This window comes from Hemibagrus wyckioides, linkage group LG26 (genome assembly GCF_019097595.1).
Source record: "Hemibagrus wyckioides isolate EC202008001 linkage group LG26, SWU_Hwy_1.0, whole genome shotgun sequence".
NCBI lineage: Eukaryota > Metazoa > Chordata > Actinopteri > Siluriformes > Bagridae > Hemibagrus > Hemibagrus wyckioides.
Genome location: NC_080735.1, coordinates 19,813,917 through 19,826,416, shown reverse-complemented (window position 1 = coordinate 19,826,416; position 12,500 = coordinate 19,813,917). Strand labels below are relative to the sequence as shown.

The window sequence follows — 12,500 nt, the reverse complement described above, 5'->3', positions numbered from 1 at the left end:
CGTGGCCTGTGTAGAGCTGTGATGTGTGGGCGTGGTCTGTGTAGAGCTGTGATGTGTGGGCGTGGCCTGTGTAGAGCTGTGATGTGTGGGCGTGGTCTGTGTAGAGCTGTGATGTGTGGGCGTGGTCTGTGTAGAGCTGTGATGTGTGGGCGTGGCCTGTGTAGAGCTGTGATGTGTGGGGGTGGTCTGTGTAGAGCTGTGATGTGTGGGCGTGGTCTGTGTAGAGCTGTGATGTGTGGGCGTGGCCTGTGTAGAGCTGTGATGTGTGGGCGTGGTCTGTGTAGAGCTGTGATGTGTGGGCGTGGCCTGTGTAGAGCTGTGATGTGTGGGCGTGGCCTGTGTAGAGCTGTGATGTGTGGGCGTGGTCTGTGTAGAGCTGTGATGTGTGGGCGTGGCCTGTGTAGAGCTGTGATGTGTGGGCGTGGTCTGTGTAGAGCTGTGATGTGTGGGTGTGGCCTGTGTAGAGCTGTGATGTGTGGGCGTGGCCTGTGTAGAGCTGTGATGTGTGGGCGTGGTCTGTGTAGAGCTGTGATGTGTGGGCGTGGCCTGTGTAGAGCTGTGATGTGTGGGCGTGGTCTGTGTAGAGCTGTGATGTGTGGGCGTGGCCTGTGTAGAGCTGTGATGTGTGGGCGTGGTCTGTGTAGAGCTATTCTGGCTATTGTATCTGCACTGTACTGTAAAAAACAAACAAACACCTGAAGCAGGTGGAAAGATTTGAAGTTTCAGTTTAACTGTTCCAAAGCGCTGACACTAGAGACTCCTTCCATCAATAATAATTCAACATTTATTCAGAAAGCTTCATGTCAAAGACTTCACACGTGTATTTATTTTTACTATAGGATGCTGTTACTATAGAAACGATAACACATTCACATAAACCTGTGATGTGCAGCTACGCTCCTTTACGGCTCTTGACCCCTACCTTCTTCTGATTGGTGGACGTCAGGCTGCGGTAAAGTTTCCGGCCCTGTTTCCCAGCGTTCCAGATGGTGAAGGAACCCCACTGTCTGAGCACTCGCTCCTGCAAGAAGTCCACTCGGAGGCTCCAGATGGTTTCCCTGCACATACACCAGAGCCATCAAGCTACTCTTAAATTTCAAAAACACAACCTGCAGCTAGACAGCCAAGAAAAGTCCATCAAATAAAAACCTCCAAATTCTGACTGTGTGAAAGTTTCTCTCACACATAAACAAGACTTTCTCTTCCTTCTTTCTTTCTGAGTTGAGTTCGAGTTCTTTGCACTGCTAAACTTACTGTTAGTTTTCACCAAAGCTAGCATATACACTATTATTAACATCGTATATATTCTAAAAATATAGTTTAATTACAGATTTCATTTGGGTTGCCAGATTGTTCCTATTTACATTCAGCTAACTAAAGAAACGCAACCTAACAAGCTACACGATGAAAAAAAGGTGATTTTTATTTTTAAATCTCACCAGTCATATTTTTGTTAGTATTTTTGTTTTTATGCATTTTTAAAAATTAGATTATTTGCATAAAACATGGAGTCAAATGAGAACAGGTGGAAGTGAAAATCCTAATTGATTCACTGAAATATTGTAATTAGAGTGTAAACAACGAATTATATAAACCCTAATCATAACATAACATAAGATTATAACCACCTGCCTAATATTGTGTTGGTCCACCTCTTCGCTGCCAAAACAGCCCTGACCCGTCCTGCACTGTGTATTCGGACCCCTTTCTATCAGAATCAGCATTAACTTCTTCAGTAATTTGAGCAACAGTAGCTCGTCTGTTGGATCGGATCACACGGGCCAGCCTTCACTCCCCATGTGCATCAATGAGCCTTGACCGCCCATGACCCTGTCTCCGGTTCACCACTGTTCCTTCCTTGGAGCACTTTTGATAGATGCTGACCACTGCAGACCGGGAACACCCCACAAGAGCTGCAGTTTTGGAGATGCTCTGATCCAGTGGTCTAGCCATCAGAATATGGGCCTTTTGGTCAAACTCACTCAAATCCTTACGCTTGTCCATTTTTCCTGCTTCTAACATCAACTTTGAGGACAAAATGTTGACTTGCTGCCTAATATATCCCACCCACTAACAGGTGCCATGATGAGGAGATCATCAGTCTTATTCACTTCACCTGGCACTGCTCACAGTTTTATGGCTGATCGGTGTATATGTGTTAATTAATGTAATGTGTACGGTATTTTTAGTAACTGTAAACATGCTAGAAAGAAGGTGATGCTTAAATGCTATTATTAACGTTCTAATGCGACAGGAATGTAACGTACAGCTTAATAAAGATCTAAATGAATCATGGTTGAGAACAAGAAAGTGAAGGAGAGTAGGAAAAAGGGGATCTGTCCTTCACAGGTTATTTAAAGAAACGCTCAACTTCCTTTACGCAAGTCTTTAGACTGAGTCATTAGTCCTTGGAACAGGGTGTAATAAGAGCACACACGCACACATACCCACCCACCCACCCACCCACACACACACATACCCACCCACCCACCCACCCACACACACATACGCACAAACACACACACACCATGAGAGGGCTTTTTTAACAAGTGACCTCCACATGCCACAGATTCAGCATGCAGGAGTGAAGATTCCAGTCATGCCGACCGAGAAGATTCCCGGTATTCCGAAAGATTTCACCTTGCTAGAATTCCTGATTCATCACAACTGATTACAGTTGCTTTGGGAAATAAAAAAAATGGATGAAAAAAAGGATGACCATATTATTATTTTCAACTGTTTGTTTGATTTTGGATCAAGCAAAACATTTCTATTTCTAAGGATGAAATTTGTCAAATTCCCATTTTGTCAACCGTTTTATTTACAGAAATGTAAAGATTTCCTATAAATCAAAATAATATGATAGATTTTTTTCCCAGGCTTTTTTTATTTAATGTTATGTTAATAAGTTTGTTTTGTCTGTCTGTATCTCAGTTTCTCTGTTGAGGTGCATCAGAAAAGTGGGAGAGGGAAAAAAAACAAAACAAAAACTGACTATCAGCATGTCCACACAGCTTTGACCCCAGGGAACACACGTCCTTTTGAGACGGAGAGCTAACAGGCTAACATTTAGCTAGCAGATATGACCAAATGCAGCTGTTGGAGGGAAAATATTGAACCTTGACCGCTGAAATGATGACTTTAATATGAGCTAGACTTTATTATGTTGGACATATAATAATGAAATGAAAGGAATTCGGGCTTTTATTAGTACGTTATAATATCATATTTTGATAAAGTGACACACACACACACACACACACACACACACACACTGAACCGAAGCCTCAACATTGGCTTCCTTCTGGGTTTTTTTATATTGTATTCTTACTGACTTCATTTTAATTAGATTTTTGCAAGAACATGAAAGGAAGCATATGGTGATCATCTGCAGAGAAACAGATGTTTATGCTCTTTAAATTGCTAAACACACACACACACACGCACACACACACAAACGCACACACACACGCACACACACACAAACGCACACACACACGCACACACACACGCACACACACACGCATGCACGCACACACTCAGAACAATACAACTGATTGTGAAAGTGTTCATTTCTGTCCAGCATCAGTGAATCATCCTGGAGAACTGGACTTTTACTTTTCCCTTCGTTCTCTCGCTCTCTCTTTCTCTCTCTCATACACACACACACACACACACACAGAGCAAGAGAATGAGAGAGAGAGAGAGAGAGAGACAGAGAAAGATGCACATGTAGAGGAGGAGAAAATGAGTTATAAAATGAATAAATGTAAATAATATATGATCTTCAGAGCCAATCATCTGTTAGGAGAAACGTGATTATGTATAATGTATGGAAGGAGTCTCCAGTGTCAGCGCTTTGTGAGCTGATAAAGTCTTCAGGACAGACGACTGCTTGTGTTAGTGATATGTCTGATAACTCTGTTGTGTTAATGTTACAGGATTAAATGCTGCTGTTTAATTTTACAGTCGATACAAAGTCATGATCCAAACACAGGCTTTAGGAGATCTTTATGAGCAGAAGTCCGACTTAAGCGGCCATTTTTTGTTTTTCCAAGTCGGAAGTTTTGGACCAGGTTTGGAATTTCAGTTAAAAACAGAATTGTTAAACTGATTACTCGTGCAACATTAATATTTAGTGGAACACAACACAGAGCTGAGAACTTGAGGGTTCCAGCTCTTGCCTGAAGGCCACGCAGCGGCTGTCTGCAGTCCTGGGGTTTGAATTCACAACCTTCCATGTGGCGAGTGTCAGAGATTCCCAGAGGAGGCCAGAAAAATAGAAGCCTCTTGACCATGAACCTTTTCCAGTCGAGGTCACGGCTGAGAGTTTAAATGTCTCCTTGTGATGGCATTTGGTCTTGGTGTCAAGCTCCATTTAGCTGTGTGTGTGTGTGTGTGTGTGTGTGTATACTTACTCCAGTACAGAGTGTGTTGCTGCTTGCTCGTGGTAGCGATAAATCAGCAGACACTCGTCCACTCGGATCACACCCCCTCCCCGCCGAAGGCTCTGGTAGAACCACAGCAAATCCTCTGGAACCCCCTGAAGGAAAGGCAGAAAGAGTGGGAAGTGCTTGAGCAAGAACAGAAAGCTCTGATTGGTTGATATAGTGTCACTCTTAAGGGTATTTGCATTGAGAATTGGATACGGTTGGTCGAGTGTGAAGCTGTTTTTGGACCCTGGAGCAGTCCAGAAAAACCAGTCTGGGGTTTTGCTTTAACTGATCTGAAGCGTAACTGAGCTTGTGGATGAAAGGGATCAGTTCCCAGGGGGCGGCGCATTAAATCCAGTGATTTATATTGAAGTGAAATGAAGTAAAACTCTTTCCTTCACCAGCAGCAGGTTGCTTTATGGAGAAGTTATATCAAGCTGTAGTTGAGCTGCAGAAACGCAAGATAAAACACGCTAATGCTGCACTGAAAACTTGCAATTTCCATCCATCAATCTGAAGGAGTTTTCTCAGCTACTAGATCCTTTCCTGTTCACAAACCGACGTCAAATCAACCTGGCCGCCATTTAAAGCATAAAGTTCTGATTCTTTTGCATTTGGGTTTATACAGACACTGGACTGAATCTATAAACCTGACTTCACTCATTTTTAAGAAGGGAATCATTGCTAGCTTTGTGCTAACACTACTTGCTAGTTCAGTCCTGAATGCATGAAGGTTTGACATTCACTATAGTAGAAGAGAACCAGCAGCCTCTCAGTGCTTAGGTTCTGGTGAGCTTTACGTCTTCTAACCGAGCAAAGAAAAGACATATTTTGGGAGGCATCCATGATTAAATTTGCCGAGGTGGAAAATGACGTAACACTTGAAGGCACCATAAAGGCAGCAGACATGGAAGCTCTGGATAGGTTTAATTTACTGCACGTATTTTTCAAAAAATGGCCTAATGATTAAACCTATGCAGTCATTTCCTGCTTGTGTTAGCAGTGTATAAATAAAGTTCTGATTTTACTCATGCTGCAATCACGGAGTGAGCTTCCGGATTCAGATGCTATCTCGCTGCTGGGTCTTTAATCTTGCACCGATTTTAGCCAGGCTTTCACTAGGTGATTAGTCACCACTTCTGTGATTACTGCTTATCATTTGCATTCTGAAGAGAAATTCTCTTTGGCACCCGATCAACTGATGCTTTGCTTCTTTGCATTGAGTTCAACATTATGGTGCTGGAAAGCCATGTCATTTGTATGGAACATTTTTGGATGAAATTCACCCAACAAGCCCAGACCCGATCCCGGGTCAGAGCTAAAGGATTTAAACCTCAGACTCACCTTTCCTCCTTCATCAAAAGGTCCGACTTTCTGGAACCAACAGCGTGAGCAGAACCATGTGGGCATGACGACGGTCGGTCCATGAGAGGTGTAGACCTGAAATGTGACACTGTCCTGCATATAATCATTTACTTACACACACACACAAACTCACTCACACATGTGAAACACCCTTCATATACACAGGGCTTTGGTAAGGTATGTGCTGATGACTAATTCCCCAAGTCATAAAATATCCATAGCTAATATTTTTCAGATGAATCCTGACCACTGTGCAATTCAGCTTATTACAGGCATACGGTGTATCAGATTTCTCACTGTGTGTGTGTGTGTGTGTGTGTGTGTGAGAGAGAGAGCAGGTTTTAGCCTTTTGCCAAAACCAAACATCCCCCAGATTTAATTGAAAAAGAAACTAAATAAACTTTAATAAAAGCTGCTGATGTGAGCGATGTTTCAGGTTTAAGTCTCACGTCACCGAGTCAAAGTGAAGTCAAAAAGTCGAAAGAATGCAATGGCTGCGGTAAGGGTTTTATTAACGTAGCATGGTTTTGAAACTGCTGATGGGTGAAAGCTGCTGACCTCTGGAAGCCCTGCATATGTGTGTGTGTGTGTATGCGTGTGTGTATGCGTGTGTGTGTGGAGATGGAATGTTTAAACACACCCTACTGAAACACAGCACTGTTTTTTATTCAGGATTAAAATGTTGCACGGCTTCATGTCACGCGACCCGACGTGAGTAAGCACAGGATGGGGTTTTTAATCAGGAACGTGACTAAGACGGAGATGGAGAACCTGCTGGAAGGACGACACCTTCTGCAGCTTTCCACGTAAATATCAGAGTGAAAAGTAAAAAGTCAAAATAACTTAAGGAAAAAGGTCAAACAAACATAAGATAAAAGGTCAAACTAACCTGAGGTAGAAGGCAAAACTTACATGAGGTAAAAAGTCAAACTAACCTGAGGTAAAAAGTTTTTTATTCAGGATTATAATGTTGCACAATTCATGTCATGCGACCCGACGTGGGTAAACACGGGACGGGGTTTTTAATCAGGAATGTGACTAAGATGGAGAACCTGCTGGAAGGACGACAACTTCTGCAGCTCTGCACGTAAATGTCAGAGTGGCTAATTCCTCGGTTTCAATGGACTGAGAAAACCAAAACTCAGCTCTTCAGCCTGAATGCCAAACTTTACATCTGGAGGAAAACCAGGCAGCTGGATGATTTCCAGGGATTTTTTTCTCAACAGCAGAAGCAGAAGCAGAAGCAACAACTGGGAGTTTTGTGAAAATCATGGAAAATGATGAATGTCCTGAGAAGAACCTGAAGAGAGTTCAGCTCAGGAGGGTCACAGTTTGAACTTCTAACAAGACAGTGACCTGAAACATAGCCAAGTGAGTTCAGGACAAGTATCTGAATGTCCCTGAGGCTGACCATGAACATCACTGAACACCTCCATAGACAGCTGGAACAGAGACCCTCATCCAACCTGACAGAGCTTTAGAAGATAAATCCAGGTGAAGCCTCACACCTCAAAACCTCAAACAGTGAGATGATTCACACAAGTCATCATTACTATTATTTCCCAATTCAAAATGACTTAAAGAATAAAAATTTAAAATAAAAATTGTTATTAGGTTATAAGCTATTGTTTATATTATTATTTACAAATTCTAGCTTTATATCGTAGGTTAAATTATAATACTAATTTCACATATTAAGTAATTTGTAATGTATTAGTTGAATAATTATTGTTGAACTGATTGCTACACGTCGTGTCATGCAGATGTTTTTATATTTTATCATTAGAACTTGGCCCTAAAATTGTGATCTGATTTCCAGTCATGCTACGCCTCAGACGGTAAAGTCGTAAGAGATGTTAATAAACGTTCTGAAAGAAAGTTTAATCCTTTACTCGGTGACTCAGCAGCTGTTTTCAGACTCGGAGACGTCTATCCGAAAGAGAGTGCAGCTCTCACACGACTCGCACTATACACTGTATTCACTTATTACCCCCCGCCCAACACACACACACACAAACACACACACAGTCCCTGCCCCTTTCTGCCACTCTGTTATCTGAGCTTCACCTTTCTTTAATGTTATCCAAAACGTGAATATTCTCTCTTTAAATTAATATAATTACAGTAAGACAGGCAAAAGCACACTTTCCCATCTGGACAACTCTGGAACTGAGCAACAGTCCCCTCTGAACCAGATTCCTCTTCTCTGTGTCTCTGTGTATGTGTGTGTGTGTGTGTGTGTGTGTGTGTGTGTGTGTGTGTGGAAACAGCGGTCTCCTGATCCACGTCCTGTTTCCAGTGACCTTTGACTCCATGGCACGCGACCTCTCAAAACCATAACATGACGCACCCTTTTCCTTACACACACACACACACACAAAGCTTTACCACACATCCTGAGGCAAACACACTCAAATACAGCAAAGGAAGATGAAAGGTGACCATCGGCACTTCCTGAAGATAAACAGCTATAAATCACACACTCAACAATCACAGTGAAAAAGTGTGTGTGTGTGTGTGTGTGTATTTTAAAAAAAAAACTGCTAGGATTTGAAATTGCACAATATTTTTTCTCTTTGTTTTTGAAAGTTTTGGCAACTGGATTTTTTTCATTATTCGCAGCTCTCTCTCACAGGGTTTGTTCTTTGTTGTCATGGTAAATCTAATAATTCAGTGGATTTTTTACGTTTTTCTTCATTCCTTCTAACTCATTTGTTATTCTGTAAACCCTTTCCATTAAAATGTTTTTGTGTGCATCAAAATATCCTCTGATGGCAGCAGTCATTTGTGTGTGTGTGTGTGTGTTACCTGTGTAAGTAGTTGCTCTGGAGTGAGTGTGTTGATCCACCTGGTGTAGCGCTCCGTGGAACCTTCTGGAACACGCCTCACCTGACAACCGACAATCTACAACACGCAAGAACAATGAGTTTGCATCACACCCCCCCCCCATCTTGTCCAGTTTGTCCTGGTGCCAAACATCCAACTAACCTGAGGTAAAAATTCAATCTGGGTAAAAGGTCAAACTAATGTGATGTAAAAAGTTAAACTAACCTGAGGTAAAAGGTCAAACTTACATGAGGTATAAGGTCAAAATAACCTGAGCAAAAATGTCTAAGATGAGGTAAAGGGTCAAACTTGCATGAGACAAACGGTCATACTAACCTGTGGTAAAAGGTCAAACTGACCTGAGCAAAAAGCTCATACTAACCTGTGGTAAAAGGTCAAACTTACATGAAGAAAAAAGTTCAACCTAATCTGAGGTAAAAGGTCAACCTAATCTGAGGTAAAAATAAAACTAACCTGAGGTAAAATGTCGAACTAACCTTAGCTAGAACAGGAAACTAAAAAAGGTCAAGCTAAGCTGAGGTAAAAAAAAGAAGGTCAGGCTAATTCAGCTACTTACTGCAAGACAGACACAAGAATCCTATCTACCTAGAGCGCCTTATTAATTTCTGTTTTTTATTTAAAATAAAAGAACTTGAAGCTCATGAAACTAATCACAAGACCGTATACACAACGTGATGGAACAGTATACATCATGAACGTAGGAAATTATACATAAACTCTATATATTCCTGAATTTACAATCTTTTACTCTACACTATTCTTTAATTTGGACCCTTAACGTTACTAAACAGAGCTTTAAAGAGGCTTTCAGAAAGCAAAGAAGCATTAACTGTATAAGCATTATTCATTCTTTTCTGATTCATCCTCCATATCTGAGGCTCTTAAAGAGTTTAGAAACTCTGAATTAATAGCTTTTCGGCCAATTTAAGTCTCCACTTAGAACAGACGGAAAGAACCACTGAAGAAATCTTTCCTTTCCTTATTTACGAGGATATGCTGTCAAAAATCAGATGCATGCTCTATATCTGTGCAGGATTATCACGACTTTTCAACATTTCAGTCATGTTCTTATTCAATTATAAGGAAATAAGATAAGGACCGAACTGAGTCCTGGAGGATAATAAGAAGGCAGTTACAGGAACCTTGTCACTCCTCCTCTTCATTCTGCTTTTCTCTTAATGGACGGAATTATAGCTGGAGGTGGTAATGAGCACCATGAAAAAACCCAACCACAGAAAGTTCCCCAGATCCCAGACACTGCACAGAACCGAGGGGTTTTCAGCAAGCTGTTCTGCTGACGCGGCAGGGATGTGGACACACACACACACACACACACACACACACGCACACATACCCACACGCACACACACATACCCACACACACACACATACACACACACACACACACATACCCACACACACGCACACACACACATACCCACACATACCCACACACACACACACACACACATACCCACACATACCCACACACACACACACACACACATCCCCACACACACACACATACCCACACACACACACACACACACCCACACACACACACACACACACATACCCACACACACGCACACACACACATACCCACACATACCCACACACACACACACATCCCCACACACACACACATCCCCACACACACACACATACCCACACACACACACACACACACATACACACACACACACACCTCCCCCCACACACACACATACCCACACACACACACATCCCCCCACACACACACATACCCACACACACACACACACATCCCCACACACACACACACATACCCACACACACACACACACACACACACATACCCACAAAGTAAAAATTTTAGTTCAACTTAAACATAGTGAACTCCTGGGGTGTTCTGAGGCAAAGTCAGGTGTTAATCATTAGCCATTAGCATAACCATGAGTTAACGCTTTAGAACTGATGAGAAAAACTCAGTGCAGTTTACTGGTTATATTTAAAAAGGTTCTTTGCAAACTTTCTTAGCTTCCTGCGGTGGTTATAACTGATATGTTGTTTGAGAGGAAATGCATATGTCATATACAGAGTTCTCAAGTGCTGAAATTTCAGATTGCTTTTCTTTTTCTAAATGCTCTTCTCTTTCTTTAACTTATCACTAGTACTTTGACCCACACATCCAACACCATATCCGTCCGTCCCTCCATCCATCCGTCTAGCCACACACCAAACCACCCATCCATCCATCCATCCATCAATCTAACTCTTCAACCATCCATCCCTCCATCAATCCATCTGTCTATCCACCCATTCATTCACCCACCCATTCACCTCTAACATCCAACCATTCATATTTCTACCCATCTATTTATCTATTCATCCATCCATCCATCCATCTGTCTATCTACCCACCCTTCCATCCATCCATCTGTCTACCAATCTATCTCTTCAACCATCCATCCATCCATCCCTCCATCAATCCATCTGTCTATCCATCTACCCACCCACCTATTCATCTCTAACATCCAACATTCATACTTCTACCCCTCTATCTATCTATTTCTCCATCCATGCATCCATCTATCCATCAATCTCTAAGACAAATCCATTTCTCTCTAACCATCCATTCACCTATCCATCCATCCATCCATCCATCTATCCATGTATATTTATGAAAAACTCACAGTATTGGGATTCAGGACAGCAGCTTCATACTGCAGTCTCACTCTCTGGGGCATCATGACATCATCCTGAAACACACACACACCTTACATTAATGCATACTTTAACAAATTCTCTCTATAGCACTTTACACTCCACTCAGAGCTGTGCATACACTATAACAGACTGTAAAGTGGACATTTGTTCAATTCAAAGACTAACCCTGCATTGGTTAACATTACTTTTAAATAAACTAAATAGCCAGACCATTATAAAAATTAAAATAAATTTTTTTTTAAAAATTGCCCCGGGGAGGAAGTCCCCACCTCTTATGTTGCTTGAAGTTCATGAATTTTATCAAGATGGTCCAACCCATTCAAACTGCGATAACGATCTACAGCTACGTGCTCTTACCTAACTAATGCTCCGGCCATAAATCCAAGCAGATTAGCAAGAATGTTCTCAGAGCTTTAAGTACTGAATGCTTGGTGTCTAAAACATGGATGTTCATGACAACCAAGATGTGCTCATCTTAAGCAACAATATTCCAATTAAATCCATTAACCAAATTATAAAACTCAATATATACGTGATGAGGTTCATCCCAACAGTTTTAGCCTCAACGCTGAGTAAAACCTGAAGGCACTATGATCAGCATCCACCAGCGAGAGTGTGTGTGCTGTGTCTGGTAGCGGTTAAAGAGGTCAGAGGTCATGACGTTTGCTTGTTCACTTAAAGCCCAGACACTTAAAACAACAAGTGAGCACGACTCAAAACATGCTTTCAACATCTGCTTCGGCATGTCAGCTGTTCGATCATTCACTTTCACACACACACACACACACACACAGGGACAGGAAGGAGAAAAAAACATCAAAATATGAACTCATTATATGCTATTCAGAAAATCTGGAATATTCAGACACTCAAAATAATCCACATCGGTGATTCTTAATCCAGTTCCAGCAAAACCACAGACCTGCACATGCTGGACATTTCATCGACTAGGAGGAACGTTGTTTCACTTCACTTTGTACTGCATCAGCTATATATGGTTGAAGTGACAATAAAGCTCTTCTGACTTTGACGTTTTCCTGAAGATTCACTTATCTTCACTCATCAGCTAATTAACAAAACCCAGACCAGGTTGAAGTGTGAGAGTTAGGGAAAAGAAAGAGGCAGTTCAGGATTGAGAAATGGTGT

At 41.8% G+C, this 12,500-nt stretch overlaps 1 protein-coding gene across 8 annotated transcripts in view; it reads right to left on the bottom strand.

Moving 5' to 3' along the window:
- The window catches only part of b3gntl1 (UDP-GlcNAc:betaGal beta-1,3-N-acetylglucosaminyltransferase-like 1), a 24,039-nt gene that overhangs the window by 7,772 nt on the left and 3,767 nt on the right, over window positions 1–12,500 (bottom strand). For 6 of the 8 annotated variants that reach the window (XR_009203675.1, XR_009203674.1, XM_058380655.1 and 3 more), the window contains exons 5-9: window positions 11,321–11,386; window positions 8,607–8,702; window positions 5,778–5,891; window positions 4,419–4,543; window positions 923–1,058 (exon numbers count right to left, since the gene is read on the bottom strand). Coding sequence is in view for 6 of the 8 variants with exons in the window: in XM_058380655.1 (XP_058236638.1) it covers window positions 923–1,058; window positions 4,419–4,543; window positions 5,778–5,891; window positions 8,607–8,702; window positions 11,321–11,386 (537 nt within the window). In the remaining 2 variants the exon portion in view is untranslated. Of the gene's footprint in view, window positions 1–922; window positions 1,059–4,418; window positions 4,544–5,777; window positions 5,892–8,606; window positions 8,703–11,320; window positions 11,387–12,500 lie in introns of those variants that run through there. The other 2 variants (XM_058380657.1, XM_058380658.1) reach the window with 2 other exon arrangements.